We start from the raw sequence: 21,257 nt of genomic DNA, 5'->3' as shown, positions 1-21,257 counted from the left end.
GGTATTTCTTCTCCTTCACATACATCAGCCAGGCTTACATGTGTTATCCTACTTCATCTACAAAAACAATCCCATCAGATGGGGACTACTTTTAACCCCATTTCACAGATAGGAAAACAGAGGCACAAAGAGCTGACATAACCTGCCCAAGGCCACGCAGCAAGGCTGCTGTGCCCTTACGCTACGTGCTGCTGACGTCTCTGAGATGCTAGACAGGCTGTTGAGACATTAGAAACTTAGCTCTTCTCGGGTTCCCTTCCTGGGGGCTCAGTTTCCCATTCTGAAGAATGGGGAGGTGGGCTCTTCCAACACTCCTAGCGCTTCTGACATCCAAGGAGCCTCTACATTTGAATTAGGCCAGAAGCACTGTGAGTCAGAGACCTTCCCTGACCCGAGTCCCGGACGGGCGGTGCCCCCATGACCCAGGCAGAGACAAAACAGCCGGCAGACACCTAGCCGCGGCAGGGCTTCCTGTGAGCACATCAGTGGGGCCGAGAGCTCCAGCCGCCCCTGCCCAGCCCTCTGGTCCCCATCCAGAGGCAGGCAGGCTGGCTGCCTGCCACATCGTCTCGGGAGACAGATGTGCCCTGCCCCTCCGGCCAGCCTGCTCGCCCCAGATCCGAGGCAGGGAACAGCCTTGGAAGAAGAGCTCATCTCGTGCCAGCAGCAGGGCCAGCCCTGGAAGGCCCACCTGGAATCTGGCACCCGCAGAATCGGCTCCGACAGGTTTGACTACGCCCATGGAGGAAGGGCCTCACTGGGGCCAAAGCAGGTCACACAGGCCTGAAGGGACATTCTGTTTTCTAAACCCCAGTGTTCTGGGAAAAGTGCCTGCTTCACACAGCCCAGGGCAGCTGGCAGGGAAGGGGGAGGGCTGTCAGGATGGCCCCTGGTGAGAACACGAGGGAAGCGAGGAGGAAGGGAAAGGGGGTGTTAATGGGGGACCAAACCAGCACGGGGAGGAAGGGGAGAGGGGAAGGGGCCTGTAGAAGAGCCTGGTGCTGCACCTGTGAGTGGACAGGTATGGGGGTGAGTGAACAGTAACAGCAGCTCACCCTTATTTTGTGCACTTACTACGTGCTAGGCACGCTTAACACACCTGCTCTTCACAATGACTCTTCCAGATAAATACGATAATTCTCCCTATTTTACAGATGAGAAAATTGAGGCAAACAGAGGCAAAGTCACAAGGCTACAGAAATGTGAACAGGGATTCAAATGTAAGGAGCTTGGCTCTAAACCAAACACTACTGTAAGAAGGGGATTAATCATCCCCATTCTACAGAAGAGAGAACTGAGGCTCAGAGAGGTCAGGCTGGAGGAGAAAGCAAAGCTCACACGCATGCGTGGAACACCACAGCTCATCCTATGGAAAGGTTCCTTGCCACCACCTTAGGAGGGCAGCAGAAACAGACCAGGAAAATGAGGCTCCTTGAGGCTCAGGGACAGTAAGGGACATGCCTAGAACCACAAAGAAAGGTAGAGGACACAGGGTCTGGACCTCCCCTCAGCCTCAGCTTTTATGCAAGGAGTGAAGAAGCCTCTAGAAAGTCACTGTTTCATTCCTAAAACAAGGTAACAGGAAGGAGGATTCAGAAGGGCTGGGTTGAGACTGTCTTCAAAAAAACTGAAAGACGGACTCTCAGTCCATCAATCTACCCAGCCCAGCCAACAAGCCACTCATGCCCCATACCCCTCCATCCCCAACTCTCCCTCTCTCCAACCACCCAACCACTCGGTCATCCAGTTATCCAACCCTCCATCTCAGAATCCAACCACTCCAGCAACTCTCAACTATCCATCCATCCATCCACCCATCCATCCATCCATCCATCCACCCACCCACCTGACCATCTCCCATTTTATGACCATCCCTCCCATTCACTTAACATTCGTACACAAAGGCCCCAACTCACCACTCCTCTGAACACACCTCTGTCAGCTCGTCGTGTCTTCATATCCACATCTCCAACTACCCAAACATCCATACGTGCCCCCAGCCTCTGTCCATCTCTCCATCCAGCCTTCTCCTTACATCTCCAACCACTCACCTCCTTCATTGCTCCTTCATCTACTCATGTATCCATCCATAAATCAATTCACACATCCATCCTCCCTACCTCCCTTCAACCACCAACCGCTTATCTTCTAAAACCCCACTCACTCGCCCATCCATTCACTCCTGTGAAAGATACAAAGGTGACAAAGATACTATCCTTTTCCTCAGCAAGCTTAATAGTACAAGAGCCTTCTGCCCTTGATCTCCCACCACTGGGTCTTAGAATCACAGGGTGTTAGTGTCAGAAAGAATCTCCAAGTTTCTATGACCATCAAGACCCACATCGGCCAATATGGCAGCCACGAGTCACATGTGGCAATTGAGCACTTGAAACAAGTAGGAAAAATTGAGACGTGCTGTAAGTGTACAATACACACCAGATTTTGAAGACTTAATGAAAGTACCAAAAAAAAAAAAAGACACAAAATACTTCTTTAGTAATTTTCAAAAATTGATTATATGTTGGTTATATACATGAACATAATAATATTTAGGGATATACTGGGAAAAACAAAATATAATATTTAAATTCATTTTGCCCATTTCTTTTTGCTTTTTTTAACGTGGCTGCTAGAAAATTTTAAATGACTCATGTGGTTCACCTTATATTTCTATTAGACAGCGCTGGTCTAGAACAAACTCTCAGCTGAGACGAGAAAAGGGAGGCCAGGAGAGGGAAGTGACAAGCCTACGATGTCCCCTTAAGAAAGCTGTCAGTGTCTCACCCCACCCCACCCCTGCCTCCAGCCCCGCCCCCAACCTCCCCCAGCAACTCACCTGGATTTCCGCTTGCAATAGACAAGGAGGTTGTCGAAGAGGAAGAAGGCCCTCTCCTGGATGTTGCCCGCAGAGATTTTTAACAGAGTCCCTTGCAGGAGGAGCTGGGTACAGATGTCCGTGAGGTTAGAGCCCTGGGAGAGTGACAATGGCACAGGGTATGAGCTGGCCAATCTGGGAGAACACCTTGCTTCCCAGAAACAGAGCCTACCTCTGCCTCCTCACACCCCAGACCCTAAATGCACCACTGCAGGCAAATCTGTCAGCGGACAGAAAATCCAAACAGTCTGATCGATGGCTTCTATCTGCGGAACACGCCAGAACAATGCCGGGAAGAGCATCTCAAGATGCCCATTTCACAGAAGGGAGACCTGGGCTCAGGGAAGGGAAATGACCCATCGGACCCAATTGGCATATGGTTTTATTTCGGTTCAGTTCTTTTTGGGAGTTTGGGGGTGGAGGGGTTGCCTATCTCTTCCTCATTTAGGTCTTGACTTGTTATTATATCTCTCCCACTAGAATGCCACTTCTATAAGGACAGAAAGCATTACCCACATTATTAAGCACCTGCCACTGTTTCTCAAGCACTTGTAACACTCTTGGGCACACAGCAGGTGCTCAAGAAATGCCTGTGGGGCAGGTGATAAACACAGGGTGAACATCAGTGGGGCAGGATTCTTACAGCACTTGCTTTAGCTGCAGACATGACTACAGATGGAAACAAATCCCAAACTCTAGGCAGCCATCGATGCTAAGACGTAAGTGTGTGTGAAGTTCGCCGACCCTCTGTGAGGTTCCAGGCAGCGGGGTCAGGAAAGGCACTGGGTGGGGGAGGAGGGCGCCACAGGTCTGTCTGGAGCTCGGGGAGGCCCAAGGACCAAGGCACAGAGCCCACAAAGTGCTAAACAAGAGGGTGCTGGAAACACACCTGGGGAGGGCACGGATGCCAGCCCATGCTGCTCGCGGCCACGGGAATGCAGTTTAGCTACCACTGAGCTGCCGAACTGCAGACTCCGTTTCCCAGCATCCCTTGCTCCAGCTGTGGTCACGTGACTAAATATGGCTGGTGTGCCCCACTTTTACATTATTCCCTTGAAAGAATAGAACTTCCTCTCCTCTCCTTCCCTTCGCTCTTGTCACAGGCTGGAAGATAGCCATGGTGGTGGAGTATATTGTAGCAGGTAGCGAAGCAAGAAGCCGGAAGGAACCAGGGTCCAAATGCAGCAGAGCCACCCCGCCCCCAGCCTGCTCTGCTCCCAAGTAAGAAACTTCCACCCCAGTTATGCCATTCTCCCTCCTTGCAGCAGCCAGCCATGTACTTGAACTAATACATTAAGATAAGGACCAGGTCCCATTCATAGGTTGGCAATGGCAATGACATTCAGGCCTGAGGGATACTACACAAAAGTGGGGTTCAGGGTGGTTCATCTGACAGACCTGCGGATGACAGTGGTGGGAGACTGAGACGTGATGCTGTCTCTGCCCAGACATGAACTTGACAAAGAAAGAGGGCCAAAGCTTCACAGAGTCTCCTTCCCCAAACATTCAACACCCAGAACCAAGGAGGAGTTCCTCCCCTGGGGAGATGTGCTTACTCGGTTATTTCTGAGACCCGGTAAAAGGGAACTGCTTCTAGAAACTCAGAAATCAGGCTGTCTGCTAACTGCCCAGTGCAGCGTCCCCTGCTCCATGCCCATGGCCTGGCAGGCACAGCAAAGTGCCAGAGACGCCCTCTGGGGCCCACTTGGGGTCCTGGAGAACCAGCTTCCCTGTGGTCGAGAGCTCGGCAGCCTAGGGCAGGAGCGAGCACCATGCACGAAAGTCACAGAACGGAGCCTGCACGCCCCAGGCAGGTATCTGACTTCACACACAGCCACCCAGCGAGGTCGCCAGCCTGCCATGCCCGGGCTCAGGGCTCCTGTGACCACATGCCTTCTGCACCCCAGTATCCTCGCAAACTGGGGGAGCGTGACCCCCGGGGTGATGGGGCTTCATCAACGGCCCGTGGGCCAGCCGGGCGCACACAGCAGTTCGGCCACCTCCTCCCCTCCCCTCATCCATGCCCACCCACCAGCCCTTCCCGCCTCCCGAGGGGGGCTGTAGCTGCTCAAATGGGACTCTGATAACTGGCCTGACTGCAGGGCCTGGAAGCCCAACGTCACACAGGCCTAGACCTGATCTCTCTGTCAACGTCCAGGGACCATGGACGGTCCCTGAACCCAGCACGGGAAGCTGCTCCTTGGCCTTGACCAAGGACCACCTACCAAACACACCTGAAATGCCAAGGACACTAGAGGGGGCGCCCGCTTCCACCCTAGCTCCGCTGAGAGCCCAGCCGGCCCTCGGTCTCCCCAGAATCCTTGAATCCGGGTCAGCGCTGGCACTGAAGAGCAGACACACAGGAAGGAGGCAACGCGCCAAGGTGCCCATGGTCAGGGCTGGGGATCTGCACACAGTGCGCTCGACCCTGCAGCAGCACTAACGCGTACGGAAGAGGCACAAGCTTACCACGTGCCCGCGACTATTCTGAGTGTTTGACACAAACCCAGCTAATCCTCAAGACAACTCTCTTGTTACAGAGGAGAGTGAAGCACAAGCTGGGAAGGGACACATGGCCAGTCAGCAAGCGAGCTGGGACTTGAACCCAGGCCGGCTGGCCTGACTCTCCCACCCACCAGCCTCCACTACCCGGGACAGGTGTCTGCCTCTTCAAAGGTAACCTGATAACCTGAAGGGCGTTTTATGCAACTATTCTTCTACAACAGGTGTGTGGGGGGTGGGGGGCTCCTCCAAAGGGAAGAGGCCACAGCCGCTGGAGCGCAAGGCATCCCGGGAAGGGCGAGAGGGACACGGGAGAAACTGTGGTTATGGTATTTTCCTCTTTTTTCCTTTATTAGTAATAATTTTATGTTTCCTCACTCCTGTTTCCTTCTGTCCCCTCGTGGGTGAGTGGGCAACTGCCGGGTCTCCTTAATCAGGGTTTCCTGAGCCAGCAAGCCGAGCGTGCCCTGTTTCTTTCTTATTAGGAACATGCATTTCTTTTTATTGCCGTGAGCTTCACACAAAAGTCCGTGGAGCCTGCACCCAGAGTGTCCCTCTGCGGGAGGCTCAGCCCACACCGGGTGTGAGCCGGAGCTAAGGTCGCAGGATGCTATCTCAACTCAAAAAAAACAAAACAAAACAAAAATGAGAATGAAATCCTGCTTTGCTGCCCCAGCCCCTCTGGACGCTGACGGAGCGCTCACTCTAAGCTCAGTGTGCGCGTATCCTCTCCCGAATCCTCAAGTGGCCCAAGAGGAGGGACCGCCATTATCCAGACTTTTCAGATGAGGAAACTGAGGACAAGGAGCCCCCCACCCCCCACAGTGAGCTGGCTCAGTCACTCGCTTCCGGGGCATTGCAACACACTGCCACTTCCCCATCCTTAGTAAAATGGATTTATGGATTAATTTATCTGGTTTTAAGTAAACCAGTCTCAGGCCTGAAAAGGAGGGAGCAGCTTACAAAGGATGGGGGGGCGGGGTGGAACCCTGGATCAAGAGATCAAACTGATGATGCAAGAAGCACACAGCAAGAAAGCCAAGGAGAGGCTCTCCCTCGTCCCCAAATGAGTCCCCTGATGGCCAAATTCCAAGAGCTAAATGGCAGCCTTCTAACCAGATTGGCAAGAGGTCAGATAAAAAGATCAGTGATGATCAGAAAGATCATCAGAAGTAAAGACGTGTAACCACTGCCACTCACCGGCTCCCGAGGCTGTAACGACAGAGAGCATGAGGCCTTTGCAAGTAGCTTCACTGTTACACATGATTTTTTCTAGATAGGACATACTAGTTTTACAAGTCGCCTAAGGATCCAACTGCATTTAAAAACCATTCTACTGGGGCACATGGCTGGCTCAGTCGGAAGAGCATGTGACTCTTGATCTCGGGGTCATGAGATTGAGCCCCACATTGGGTGTAGAGGTTACGCAAATAAATGTTAAAAAAAAAACAACAACAACAACAAAAAACCAAAAAAGTTTCTACTGCACAGAAACCAGTTTTTGTAAAGAGCATTCACATTCCACATTTCACTCTATCCTCAGGAGGAATGAGGCGGTTCCTTCAGAGATATTATCACTAAAATTAGGCAATCAGGACAAACTTACCTGAAGCAGGAAGAGAGCTATAAAGCTGCAAATCAAGCCACCATGCCTCAGTTTCCTTATCTGTCCAACGGCAATAATCACACCACCTCCCCTTAGTATTGGAAACATGTAATCGGGGCTCGATAACTGCCAGCAATTCTTCATTCCTGCTCACTTTCTCTCCCACTGCACCCAGAAACAGTGATCAAAATAAGGGCCACTCTCAAACTGTAGGTTTTCCAGGGTCTAAAAGGGCCCCAAAGACCCTTAGTTCTTACTTCCCTAGGCCCTTACCAGAAGCAGGCATCCAGAAATCACTTTGGCTCTGGCTGCCAAAACGCTTGCTCAACACTCCTCTCCACAGGGATGCGTGTGAGAAATTTCTTTTTCAGCTGGTTTCCAGGAAACTCTGTCTCCCAGAAGAACTGCTCTGCCTTCCTTTTTTTTTTTTTTTTTAATGTTTTATTTATTTCTAGGAGAGAGACAGCATGAGTAGGGGAGGGTCAGAGAGAGAGGGAGTCACAGACTCTGAAACAGGCTCCAGGCTCTGAGCTGGCAGTCAGCACAGAGCCCGATGCGGGGCTCGAACCCACGAACCGTGAGATCATGACCTAAGCGAAAGTCGGACGCTTAACCAACTAAGCCACCCAGGCGCCCCTCTGCCTTCCTTTTTTGAAAATAAATATTGAGTAACTTTTGTCTCCTGCTCTCTTCACCTTGGCTGCCAGGAAGCTCAAAGCCCAAAGAGGCTTAAACACACCCATTCTATTTACTCTTTAGCTTAGCGTGTTTGCGGACAGCGGCCACGTGACCTACTGGTCAATGAGCTGAAAGGGGAAGTCTCTTCGGGGCTTCTGGGAAAGGTTTTCCTCCACTGAGGAGAAGAGCTCCCCGTCACTGCCCTGGCCACGCCCGTCTCCTCCTGCTCTGGAACAGTGATGCTGCAGCTACTGCTCTCGTGGAACCGGGAGGGGAAGGGCCAAGAGACAGAACGGGAGCTGGGACATCATCATGGGGCTGAAACAAGGCCTAAGATAACACACCCTCACGGACACACCTGAATATCTGGCAATTTGCAGTTGCTGGAAATAGACACCCAAGCTATATTAGAGAGAGATAGAGGGGCGCCTGGGTGGCTTAGTCGGTTAAGCGTCCGACTTTCGTTTAGGTCGTGATCTTGCGGTTCGTGGGTTCGAGCCCCGCGTCGGGCTCTGTGCTGACTGCCAGCTCAGAGCCTGGAGCCTGTTTCAGTCTGTGACTCCCTCTCTCTCTGACCCTCCACTGCTCACGCTCTCTCTCTCTCTCTCTCTCTCCTAGAAATAAATAAAATATTAAAAAAGAGAGAGAGAGAGAGAGGGAGAGAGAGGGAGAGAGACAGAGAGACAGAACATGAGCAGGGGAGGGTCAGAGACAGAGGGAGACACAGAATCTGAAACAGGCTCCAGGCTCCGAGCTGTTAGCACAGAGCCCGACGCGGGGCTCAAACCCGCAAACCGCGAAATCATGACTGGAGCTGAAGTCGGATGCTTAACCGACCGAGCCACCCAGATGCCCCTAAACTACATATTTGAAGCGGAAAGAAATAAGGGGCTCACTCAGTCTTCAGATGTCTACGGGAGGCAGGAATCCAAACCGGGGCTCCCAGAAAACCGCTACCACTGCATACCTGACCCACCACCAGCCACCGCCTCTGCCCCAGGGAAAGGGGGCACCCCGCACCACCTGCCCGACCTGATGCTACAGGAAAACACCGCCCTGCTGCGTCCAGCTCAACTGTCAGCTCAGAGCCACCCCTGCCTGTTCGATACACACCCCCACCAGCAATGCTGTCCAGTGCTGTCGCATGCCTCTTGACACCAGATGCTGGAATCGGGACCCTCTGCTAAGGCTGCCGCAGTAAGCCGAGCACCCCGGCTGTGCCCTGCTGCAAACACAGCGCAAGGGTGGCCTCCGTCCCATCCCAGCTTCTCAATCGCAAGGAGCTGGATCCGATTTTGGCCAATCACATCCCAAACCTAAACTGCAAGGGGGACTGGGAAACGCAGCCTTTGGTTCTCCAGCTTAGGCAGGAAAGGAATGCCTAGCGGACGGGGCTGGGTACGTGGCAAGTGCTAATCCGTGATACCCGGCTCCTCCCTGAACACATGCCTCTCCCTACAGCCAGACTGTCAACCTCGCAGCCACACAGGGTCACATCCAGGATTCCCGAACACAGGGAATAGAGTGGACATCCCGAACGAGCCAGTGCCAGCAAACCCAAAGGGTCTGAGCATAGGACTCAGAGAACAATCTAGGAGTCTTTCATCCTTGCTTTTGATCTTCCATTCCAGCTGTATTTACTCTGATATCGTTTTATGTATTCAGATTGTCCCATTTCCTTCAACAGATCTGTAGGAAATCTCTAATAATCCGAGGAAGACACGGAGGTTTAAATGAATAAATTATGCACAATGAGACGATTTCAAGAACCCCAGACCCTAGCCAGAGTGATGATAGTAACAGTAATACCTATCATTTATGGAGTGCCTGCTGTGTACCTACCATTTATGGAGTGCCTGCTGTGTGCCAGGAATAGATGAGTAAACTGAAGTTTAGAGAAATTAAGACATTTGCTAAAGTCACCTAGCAGGGGTGTGTCAAAGCCAGAACTGTCCCGGAGCAGACCCCTAAACAGCACCCTGATGCCTATGGACAGCAGGCAGACAAGGTGACATGTGAAGGAGAGAGACTGGGGAGTAATGGGGAAGGGTGGGGACTGAGGAAAACTGGAGCCTCTAGTGGCTGCTGTCGGGGAAAACGGGGGTCCACTGCACCCTATTTTTCAAAAGAAACTTTAAATCTAGACTTTTGTGTGGGCTTGACTGGAACAATTAATCTTCCTTTTTTTTCTTTTTAACAAACACTGTGCAGGCCAAACAAAAAACGCCCTCCAGGCTGCATGTGGTGCCCAGATCGCTAGCTGTCGGTACCCACAGCCGGCCCCTGCCCCCACCCCACCCACCCTCGGAGCCCTGCCCCCCCCCGCCCCCGCCCCTTGGGGCCCTGCAGGCCGCAGCCCTGCACACACCTCCCAGCCTTCGATGTGGGATTGCAGCTGCTCCAGGGCCTCCAGCTTCTCCATCTGCCGCTTGGTCTCGTTGATGTTGGAGCACACGGTCTTCATGGCCTGCAGGGCGCTCTGCACCGCCGGGTGGTCGGGGTGCTTGCCGGGGGTCCTCTTGGCCAGCTCCTAGAGGACAGGTGGGGACACGGATGAGAGACACCGACCCACAGGGCACCAAACACAGTGTCCGCGTCACCCGGCCCTGAGCCAAGTCCCAGCAGTGCTCTGTGCAAACTAGGTATCCTGGGGCCGGGGAACATCATTCATTCATTCATTCAATGCCCTCCTGAGCACCTCCTTCATCTGTCGCCAAAGCAGAGAAAAATTCCTCACCTGGAGGGTCTTACAGTCTAGCAATGGAGAGAAGCCAAAATAACGAGAAGGGACAATGCAGAACACTGTCTGGCGGAAATGCCAGCAAGGCAAACCCGAATGACAGGCCAGATGGTCTGGGCAAGGGAAGTGCTCCTTCAAATGGGGAGATCAGGGGAGGCCTCTCGGAGGAGGTGACATTTGAACAGAGACGCTGGATCAAGCAAGGGAGGGAGTCCTGCAAAAGTCCTGGGGAAGAACGTGCCACAGACAGGGTACGGCTGAGGCAAAGGATCAGAGGTGTGAGCACACATGACACACAGTGAGAGAGGAGGCAGCGTGCCTGGAGGGGCGGAAACAAGAGAGAAATCCAGACAAGACAGAGATCAGGAGGTCAGAGAGGGAGCCACAGATACCCCACCGAGCCTGTTTTCTCATCTGTAGAATAATATAAAAGACACCCCAAGGGCACCTGGGTGGCTTAGTCGGATAAGCCTCCACCTTCGGCTCAGGTCATGATCTCACGGTTTGTGGGTTCGAGCCCCGCGTCGGGCTCTGTGCTGCCAACTCAGAGCCTGGAACCTGTTTCAGATTCTGTGTCTCCCTCTCTCTCTCTGACCCTCCCCTGTTCACCCTGTCTCTATCTCAGAAATAAAGAAAACTTAAAAAAAAAAAAAAAGGAAGGGGTGGGACATCTCTCTGGAGACAGGTGCTCCCACAGGGGCAGGGGGACCAGACGACAGCCCCAGGTGGTGAACACAACTGAGATAACATCAGATCAGGGGGGACGACAGTGTGACCCAAAGCTCTGAAGTAAAGAGGTGAGAGCAGGGCCCCGCCCTGGGGGAGGGGCGCTCCAGAGGCTGCTCCCCGCACAGGAAGGAGCCTGAACTGGCCCAGGGGTGGCAGGGCAGCTGTGGGCAAGGTGTCAGAGCTCAGCCCGAGGAGCAGGATGCAGGATGGAGGGTGGGTGCTGCTGCGGGGGAGGAAGGGCTGCGGGGTGGTGGCCACGGTGAGGAGCATTCTGGCTTCCTGTGTCTTCTCAGCCAGATGGTGACAATGGCAGCTCACTTCCTAACCTCAGAGTCAGAGCAGAAGTCCCAAGGAATACCCGGAAGTCCCCAGAGTGATACAGAAAGAACTAGGGTGCGTCGGCACAAAGGACAATTATCCAACAGAAAACGAGCAAAGGATGTGAAGAGGTGTTTCTCAAAAAGCGAACCCACCACCACCACCCTGGCCCAGCCAGCTGCCCCCTGGACCACTTAAGTCAAACTCGGCCCCCACTCCCCACTCACAGTCCGTTCTCCACCCAGAGTCAGAGGGATCCTGTTAGAATAACGTGAGACCATATCCCTCCCCTGCTCAGACCCTCCTAAGGCTCCAACAGCACTCACAGACAAAGGCTCCACAGTGGCCCACAAGGCCCTGCCTATCTGGCCCCATCACCTCTCTGACCTCACTCCTCTGCTCTCTCCCTCTGATCCTCCGCTGGCCTCCTCACTGTTCCTCAGACACAGTCCTGCCGCAGGGCCTTTGCACTGGCTATGCCCGCTATCTGACCGACTCTTCCCCCGGGTACCTCTAAGGCCCCCTTCCTCACCTTCTCCTGGTCTTTGCTCAAACGTCACGCTCGCAGCCCCTCACCTGGTCCTTACTGGCCATCTTAGCCTGAGACATTTGTCCCCCACAGCACAAGTCTACCAACATGTTCACTTCCTACTCATCTGTTCACTGACGGTCTCCCCCAGCACAGGGTCCGTCCCACAGAGCCGGGGCTCTGGGCCGTCTTGTTCACTCCGTATCTCCAGCACCTAGGCCTCCACGCAGCAGGTGCTGAGCAACAGATGGTGGACGAATGGCCTTACAAGCCCCTGACGCTGCAGCGCTGAGCGGAACTCTCTCCAGGAGGGACCCAGGGGGACTCAGGGGAATTTGCTAAGAAAAGAACACGCTCACCGCGGGACTCGCCGGTTCCCAGTGCTGCCCGCCCCTCTCCCCACCGCTCGCCGCCCACAGAGGTTCTTCTCACGCCACCAAATATCCCCGTGCCAGCTCTGAGTGGCACGTCTGCCAGCTCGGGGAAACACCGCCCCCCCCAGCCGTCCGCCTGCACCAAGAACAGACGCCAACAGCACCCAGGTGATGACACTGTCCGGTCTGTGTGCCCGGGGAGGCAGAGGTAACACCCGAGTGACAAGGTCCTCGCACTAAGCGTGGGCGACAGCTGCGACCCCCAGACAGAGGTGGGACGGACGAGACCCCGGAGGCGGAGCAGGGCCCCGAGGCTGCGCCCCCAGCAGCCTTTCTCCAGAGCGTTGCTGACACCACCGGCCAGAGCATCTGTCCCCAACAGAGGGCTCCCGGGATGCCGGGCAAGTTTTGAATCAAGCTGACGTTAGGAAGTCAGGAGCTTTCGCATCAAAGTCCCAAGTTCTGGGGTTAGAAACAGCTGGGAACCCCAGAAGGGCAATTCCACAGCCCGTCAGGGAGTCCTGGGGGGCACCTACTATGTGCCAGGCACCGTTCGGGGCACTGAGGGAACAGCAACAAACAAAACGGGCCTAAACCCCCGTCCTGGCCAAGCCGGCGCCCTAGTGAGGATTCAGAGAAACGAACCCGTCCACCAGGGGTCACAGAACAGAACGTGAGCTCGGGAGAGGGACGAGGGGACAGAGAATGGCAGAGCTGCTTCTGCTCTAGCTGGGGTGGCCAGGCAAGGCCTCTCCGAGGAGGGGACAAGTGAGCAACAGAGGCCCGACGAGACGCGAGAGCGAGCCTCAGGATATCTGAGGTAATGATGTCCCCGAGGAAATCGTGAGTGCAAAGGCCCTGAGGCAGGAACCTGTTTGCTGTGTGCAGAGATCGGCAAGGGGAGACAGGTGCGGCTGGAGCGGACGGAGCGGTGAGAGAAGCGGAGGGGGCTCAGAAAGAAACACATTGGCTGTGCAACCCCTGACAGTTGTCAGTGAGGAGGAATCTGGATTTCAGTGTGAGTGACAGGGAGCTGCCAGAGGGTTGTGGGTGAAAAAATGACGTGAGCCGGCTCATGCTTAGCTGCTGAGTTGAGAAGAGATGGTGGGGCACAAGGGTGGAGGCAGGAAGGCCCCGTGGGGGCTGTGGAGGCCCAGGAGCACGATGTAGTGAAGGACCCAGAAGGGCAGGACCCGGGAAAGATTCCGAAGCAGAGCCGAGGGGACCCCCTGACACACTGGATGTAGGGTGAGCAGGAGACAGCTCGGGTTTGGCCTGAGCCACCGGAAAGGAGAAGCCATTCATGGAAATGGGGACACGAGGGTGGCGGGGTGGGGAGACCAGTCTGGGGGGAGGGGACAGCCAAGCGCTTGGTTTTGGGCACGTCTGAGAGGAGACGCCTGTCCGACATCCAAGAGGGGGCAGGAGAACGGGTCTGGGGGCCGGGGGACAGGTCCGGGCTGCGAGTCCAACACAGAGATGGGACTTAAAGCCACAGAACATCCACAAAAAAACTTGCACATGGATGCTCACAACAGACAGAAAGTGCCAACGACCCAAATGTCCGCTAGTGACTCAGTGGATAAACAAGACGCACTTCCATCCAGTGGAATTTCATGCATCTAGAAAGGGCGCGAAGTTATGATTCAGGCTACCGCGTGGGCGAGCCTGGGAGGCTCAGCGCTAAGCGAAGGAAGCCGGACACAAACGGGTGTGTGTCCTAGGGTCCCCTCGATAAAAAGGCCCAGAGTAGGCAAGTCCGCAGAGACTGCAAGTCCGTGCATGGCTGCCGGGGGCTGGGGCGGGAGTGAAAAGCCGTGGACACTAATGGGTCTGGAGTTTCTTTGGAGGCTGATGAAAACATTCTAGAATTACTATGATGAAGGTTACACAACTTTTGAATACTTTTTTTTTTTCTTTTAAAGGCCACAACATGGGTGAGGCCACTCTGGGAGCCCAAAGACGGAGCCCCGGGCCCACCTATGCTTAGAGGCCCAGAAGGTGAGTTACCAGCAAAGGACGTGAGGGGAAAGGACATCAGAGGGCAGGAGAAAGGGGGGCTGGAGGGCAGCTGTCCCTCTCGGGCCGACAGACCCGTCCAGTGTGCCCCGCGCCTGCCTCATTTTGTCTCCACTGCGTACTGGGCCCAGTCTGACTGGAGAGGGGCAAGCACACATTCACCACTGGGGGCCTGGAGCCACGCCAGCAGCCGGTGCGCAGTGGCCCGGTGAGATCTGTGCATCGCTGGGAAGCAACCGGACCGGGCAGTGACGGTCAGCCCCCCCTCAGGCACCTGTCATTTGAGCACCAGGGGCATTACCCCAAACCTGAATCATTTCCCTGGAAACAGCAACGGAAAACTCAACAAAGCCTAAAAATGCCAACTGTCTACCCTGAGCCTGGGCTGGAGGCTGAGATAGAATGTTCCGGCTATTCTTAGGCAATGTTCAAGTTCAGCCTTTTTGGGGCTGTTCCCAATGAGGCTTTCATTCTCGCCTCCTCTGTCCGCGCCCCCAGGCTCCTTGACCCTGTTCGCCTGCTGGGTTCGGAGTTCAGCCAGACAAGGGGTCTCAGAGGGACACGGGGACACCTGTGAGGGCGGCAGTGTTGCAGGGGCCCGAGGGGGAGGCTCGCGGGTTCGGGCTCATAGTATCGCCTTTTAAAGTCCACTGGAAAAATGTGACAGGAAGGAGGGCGCTGGGAGGGGCATGAAGAGCTGCCCACAGGCCCAGCTGTTTTCTGATGCAAACGTTCCAGTGGCGGGTGCCAGAGGCCAGGACACGGAGCAGTGCCGTCCAGCGGCGAGCATGGCACGTCCCCGCAGGAATCTGAGGGCCTGCTGGCGGGTCCCCCCCACCCACCCCCCGCTCTCTGCGCTCCCGGTAAACACAGCTGGAGAGCGAGGAAACGGGACGAGTAAACAGCCATTTGGTCAGTACAGCAGAGCCACAGCCAGGCCTCATCACTGCTTCCCGTGGGCAGTCGCTCGGCTCTGTTCCTCTCCGGCCGCTCTCCTGGGAACCCGGAGCCCACAGATCCCACCAGACCAGACTGTGGCCCCGGGGCCTCAGAAACGCCTGGGCCTCCCACTGAGAGCTCACGGTCCACCCCCCACACGCAGGGCTCTAGCTCCACTGGCTGTTGAGATACATTATGGAAACTGCCGCGCCGGCACCTGCTGAGACCCCAGACTCCGCCAAGGTCCCGAAACCAAAGGGTTAACACCTAGGAGGCCTTGGTTGGGTTGTGGGGCTGCAGCTGGCGTTTCTTCTGATGGGTCAGATGTTCAAGGTTTTAAAACCCAGGAAAGAAGGAACAGAGCAGCCACTGAGCCACAAAACACAAGGCCACCAACCTTCCCAGACCCCCACTTAGGGAACTGAGAAGGTCAGCATCCCCAAAACCCACGCACTTTGTCAGCTTAATTCCCCAAAGTGCTTAACAGACAGTGTAGCCTAATGGCTGGAGGGCAGACTTCTAGAAAAGGGCTCAAATCATAAGCCCTATAACTCGCCTACCATGCGGCCGTGAACAGCCCACTTCCTTCCCCTGTGCCTCGGTCTCCAAAATGGGGCTAACCACAGTGCCTTCCTCATTGAGTTGTTCTAAGAATTAAGTGAGCAAACGTTCAATCATCTATATTAACAATGACCCTATCTGTATTAATACACAGCCTGTACTGCACGAGAGTAACTGAGGCACAGGGAAGTGACTTGCACCAAGTTGGGCAGCTAGAAAATGGTGGAGCTCGAATTCACATCCAAGCAGCCTACGGCTGAGAGCCTGGCTCTAACCCAGGGGTCAGCAGACTTGTTCCGTAAAGGGCCAGAGTGTAAACATTTTAGGTTTTGTTGGCTTCATCCGGCCTCTGTCGCATATCCTTCTTTGTTTCTTGGGTTTGTTTTTTCTTAACAACCCTTTAAAAAAATGTAAACATCATTCTTAGCTCCTGTGTTGTACAAAAACAGGCCATGGGCTGGGTCTGGCTCTCAGGCCGCGGTTTTGCCAACCCCGTGCCCTACACCGCTACAGCGTCCTACCTCTGAAAGGCTGGGGCACCCGATTCAAGTTTGGAACACACACCAGACACATCTAACGAAGCACATCTGTGGACCAGGTCAATCCATGGGCCACCCGTTTGCAAGTTCTACCTGGAGCTTCTTCTGCACCAGGGTGAAGAGCTAGAGACACACGGCATTTCAAACACGTGTTCGGGGGTCAAGAGCAGCTGTGAGAACAACCACAGAAAGTCCTTTTGAGATCTTGGGACAGACAGACACCAGAGAAGGTAAAGAGAGTATGGTGTCCCACCATCCACGGCTGTACACGTTAGAGGCCTCTGTTCACAGACCCCAGAGCAGGTCTGGTCCAGCTCAGAGACTCAAGGATCACCAACCATCTCCAGCAAAAAGTCAAGTTCAAGTGTGCCCTAGTCATCGTCCCCTCCCCTCTGCCTTCCATTCATGGAGCAAGGATGCATGCGGCCTCAGTGACAGGTGCATGAATGAGGCACCATCAGCCAAATTAATCCACCAGCAGGGACCCCAAGGAACAGCTGTCAGATGCAAGGCCTTCGGGACGGAGCCAGGGCAGGCCGGGGCCAACAGCCGCCAAGTCCAAGGGTCGAAAACCCTGGGCAGAGAGCGGTGGAGGGTGGCAGGGCCATCCACTCATCTGGGGATCTACCCAGAAGCCAACTCTTAAGCTGAGAATTAAGACTTCTGGGGGCGTCCGGGGGGCTCAGTCAGTTAAGCATCTGACTCTTGATTTCTGCTCAGGTCATGATCCCAGGGTCAGGGGATCAAGGCCCTTGTTAGGCTCCACACCAGGCATGGAGCCTCCTTAAGATTCTCTCTCCTTCTGCCCCTCCCCCACGCACACTCTCTGTCCCTCTCTCTCTCTCTCTCTCTCTCACACACACATACACACACACACATAATAAATACAAAATTAAAAAAACATAATGACTTTAAAAAGGCTTCTTGGGTCACCACACGAGCAGCAAGTCTCCCCTGATCCACCCCAGCAAGACGAAACCCAAGGCGGCTCACAGTGAAGAGGACGGCAGGTGTGCGGCTGTTTGCACCTGGTCCACCCAGCACCCCCACATCGTCCTCTGCAAACAGGTGGGGACCGTGATGACGGGCTCGTGCATGCGCCACCCACTGGCCTGTGGCCTGTGGGACCATGTGATTGGTTGGAGGATGGAGCACATGACATAAATCTGCACCAATTAGAGCTGGTTTCTCAGAGCGACTGGGTCAGGCATGGAGCACCCACTCCCGATATCAGCCAATGAAACCCTAACACTGCCCAGCTCACAGCCACTGGACCATGTCTCGCCCCATCGGAGCCCAACACGGCCCAGCTCACAGCCACTGGGGTGAAGGGCAGATCTAAGCACCTGGAAGAAGAATAAAGGGCACAAGCAAAGACTTCATGTAATTGGTTCACATTAAACCACGTGACTCAGGCCCCAACCATTCAGACCTCGTTCTTCTGGCCACAGGTGGCCAAAGCCTGAGGGACTCCCAGGACTTAGGTCAGAGCTACTCAAAGAAAGGCTCACTCCTCCCCACTACCCTTGAACTCTGGTAGGTGCGAGGCCCAGGTACGACATTCACCAGGTACCACACGGGAAACAGAGCTGAACAGCGGAAAGCAGAAGGTGCTGGAGGGATCCAGCGCGGCCCCAAGCCAGTGCGAGCCACCCCTTTACGTCTCAGTTACGTGAACTCACAGGTGTTTTAATTAAGCCAGTCCAGGCTGGGCTCTGGCACCTGAAATGCAGAGAAAGGAGCTGGGTGGGCACCTCACCTTGAGGAGGAGGGGGTACTTGCAGATCCTCTGAATTGGAGACAGCAGGTAGCCCTCGAGAGGGATGTCCGTGGTCTTCCGGCCTCCCAGAAGCATGCAACTCTGCAAAGGGACAGAACACCTTCATTAAAACCCATCAGGGATGGCAAAGGGAGCTGGCCACCTTCAAATGCCCATGGGAAGCACTCTCAAACACAGCGACAGACTTCGGAAGCAATTTAGCAACACCACCCAGGGGAGAGGAAAATATGCATCTCTTCAACCCAGCGCAAAGCCTGGACCAGGGGCTGGCCGTCAGTGGCTGTGGGCCAAGCCCTGCCCCACCCCCTGTTTTGGGAATCAAGGATCTACTGCAGCACAGGCACATCTATTTGTACCGCTTCTGGTTGCTTCCGAGCTACCCGGACAGAGCTGAGTTGTTGTAACAGAGCCATGTGGTCACAAAACCTGAAATGTTTACTCTCCAGCCTTTCACAGAAAATTCTGCTAACTCCTGATCTAGAGGAACTATGGGAACTTTCACAGACACAGGCCGGGACACAGGAGCACGGACACTCACAACTGCTGTGGATGGAGGCGCAAACAATGGAAAGCAGGGTCAATGGCCATCAACTGCTCACGTTTTGTGAGCTCGAGCCCCGCATCGGGCTCTGCGCTGACAGGGTACAGCTAGCTGCGGGCCCTCTGTCTCCCCCTCCCGGTCCCTCCCCAGCTGGCTCTCACACGCTCTCTCTCAAAAATAAATAAACATTAAAAGTAATTAAAAATAATTTCTAAAAAAAAATAATATAACCATCAATTGAAGAATGGGAAGATATGCCCGTAGTAGATTTGCACAAGACCACACTACATGGCGGTCAAAACAGGGGACCTGACGCTATGCAGAGCAACACTGATGGACCCCAAACACAAAAGGATGTGAATAGTACGAGTCCATTCATAGAAACTTTTTAAAACCACACAACACAGGGGCGCCTGGGTGGCTCAGTCAGTTAAGCGTCCGACTTCAGATCAGGTCATCATCTCCCTGTTTGTGGGTTCGAGCCCCGTGTCAGGCTCTGTGCTGATGGCTAGCTCAGAGCCTGGAGCCTGCTTCAGATTCTGTGTCTCCCTCTCTACAACCCCTTCCCCCCCCTCCCAGCTATGCTTTCTCTCTCTCTTTCTCTCTCAAAAATAAACATGTAAAGAAAATAAAAATAAAAACACACAAAATCAGGCATTTCTTATGGAAAACACATCTGTAGTGAAATGCAAAGACGGGTGGAAAAAAATAATAAACCCAATTCTAACGGGGTTCAGTTACCTCTGTAGAGGGAGGGTGACAGGGCTGGGAAAGTGAACTGGGTCCCCCATCATGCCCCTCACAGTCCTGTCCCTGGGGCTCACCACGTACCCGAGATACCTGTGTGTGTGTGCATGAATGAATGAATGAGTGAGTGAATGAAATAATGAATGAACAACACAGAGGAGGAACAAACTGTCAGCACCCCACAGCCTCCACCTTCCTCCCGACACCGTGCTGGCAGACTGAAAATGAAAGAGGAACTCTTAGGGGAAAGAATACTCATTCATTCATTCGTTCATTCATTCATTTGCACCACGAAACATACATCGTGTACTTGCTATGTGCCGGCACTGAGCCGAGCAGTGGGAAGCCTGCCCAACAAAGCAGACAAATGCCCTGCTTATACTCCCGGAGAGTGAGACCAGGGAGCAGGTGCTGTGTGAAGTTCATTGCCGCGGCCCTGCGCGAAACTCCGCAGATCCGAAACTCCGGGGATCTCAAGGGGCTCTCTCCTTGGAGAAGCAAGACCCCAGGGACCTGAGGCCCCCTCTGCTCTGACAGGCGCTGCGTGGCCCCCACACCTCCCCCGGCACAGATGGGGGACCCGAGCCGTGGCAGCTGGGAGCTGGCAGGCCCCACACAGCTCACACTCAGGCCTTTGTCCTCAGAGCAGTGCTCACTGCAAGCTGCCCTGGTGATGTCAGCTCCGGGTGGAGACAGGGGAGCCTGGGGGTAGGGGAGCCTTCCAGAAGCCCCCAAGACCTGGCGGGAGAAGGGCCGGCCTCTTTGTCCAGGATCAAGGGGTTTTTTACAGAGCCATCAAAGCCGCCAACTGCACTTCTCCCCCAAACACTCCAAACTCCTGCTTCATTTTATTTTCATTTAAGAAAAAAAAAAAAAGACGCAAACACACACAGAGTTGCCATTCGCTATTCTAGCAAGCTCACACTCCAGGCACGATGGGAAGAACTTTGGCGGATTATCTCTTTAAATTCTCCTCCTCCGCAGAATGGATTCGGGTGAGGTGTCACGCTCTGAGTGCATTTACTGCTTGCACACTGCACGCTGCAACAGAAGCGGCTTTGTCAAACTCTCAGATCCCTTCCACCACCCAGCGCTCCTTCACTACCGGGCCTCTCCATCCTTCTGATCTCACGTCCTCAGGCTCGCTCTTCCACCCTCATTCCAGCTACCCTGACTTCCTGCTATCCGTCAAACACGCTCCTACCTCAGGACCTGGGGACCTCCAATTCCTCCACCCGGAATGCTTTCATCCCGGACACTCCTTGCCGCTCTCCCTTTTTAACTCTCAAAACATCCTGTCGCCCTTAACATACTCTGTTTCCTCCCGGGGACTTCATACCACGTCACGTATCATGCAAGCTTCTCCCGCTAGAATGGCCGCCCCGTGTGAGCGAGGGCTTTCCTTGCCTTGGTCCCTGCTGTTCCCCAGCACCGAGCGTGAGGGGGTAAATGAATAAAGTACTCCCAGTTTACTGACAAGAAAGCTGAGCCACAGAAAGAGGAAGCTGCCCTGCATCTCGCAGCACATGGTGACTGGAAAGCCAGGTCCTGTCTGTTACCAACGCCTAACACTCCATGATCGACTCAGGACAGCTCTCCTGCTGGCGCCCAAAAGCTGGGAGACACGAGCAAAGGGGGGATAGATGACAAGCTTGCTGGCACTCTATGTGCCCCCCGTCCCCCCCCCCCCCCACCGATCTGGCCCAGCCCAGCTGTCGCTAGGAAAACGGCAGCCTGGCCCATCTGGAAGATGGCAGGAGAAGAGGGGGGGGGGGGGGGG

General features: G+C 54.4%; 1 protein-coding gene across 1 annotated transcript in view; it reads right to left on the bottom strand.

Moving 5' to 3' along the window:
• The window catches only part of PREX1 (phosphatidylinositol-3,4,5-trisphosphate dependent Rac exchange factor 1), a 178,137-nt gene that overhangs the window by 67,163 nt on the left and 89,717 nt on the right, over positions 1 to 21,257 (bottom strand). Inside the window, exons 5-7 of the mRNA XM_039230026.1 lie at positions 18,169 to 18,270; positions 10,030 to 10,191; positions 2,837 to 2,970 (exon numbers count right to left, since the gene is read on the bottom strand). Coding sequence (XP_039085957.1) covers positions 2,837 to 2,970; positions 10,030 to 10,191; positions 18,169 to 18,270 — 398 coding nt within the window. The remainder of the gene's footprint in view (positions 1 to 2,836; positions 2,971 to 10,029; positions 10,192 to 18,168; positions 18,271 to 21,257) is intronic.

Source organism: Hyaena hyaena, unplaced genomic scaffold (genome assembly GCF_003009895.1).
Source record: "Hyaena hyaena isolate Hyena2069 unplaced genomic scaffold, ASM300989v1 scaffold_42, whole genome shotgun sequence".
NCBI classification, from domain to species: domain Eukaryota; kingdom Metazoa; phylum Chordata; class Mammalia; order Carnivora; family Hyaenidae; genus Hyaena; species Hyaena hyaena.
This window is presented reverse-complemented; position numbering and strand designations above follow the sequence as displayed.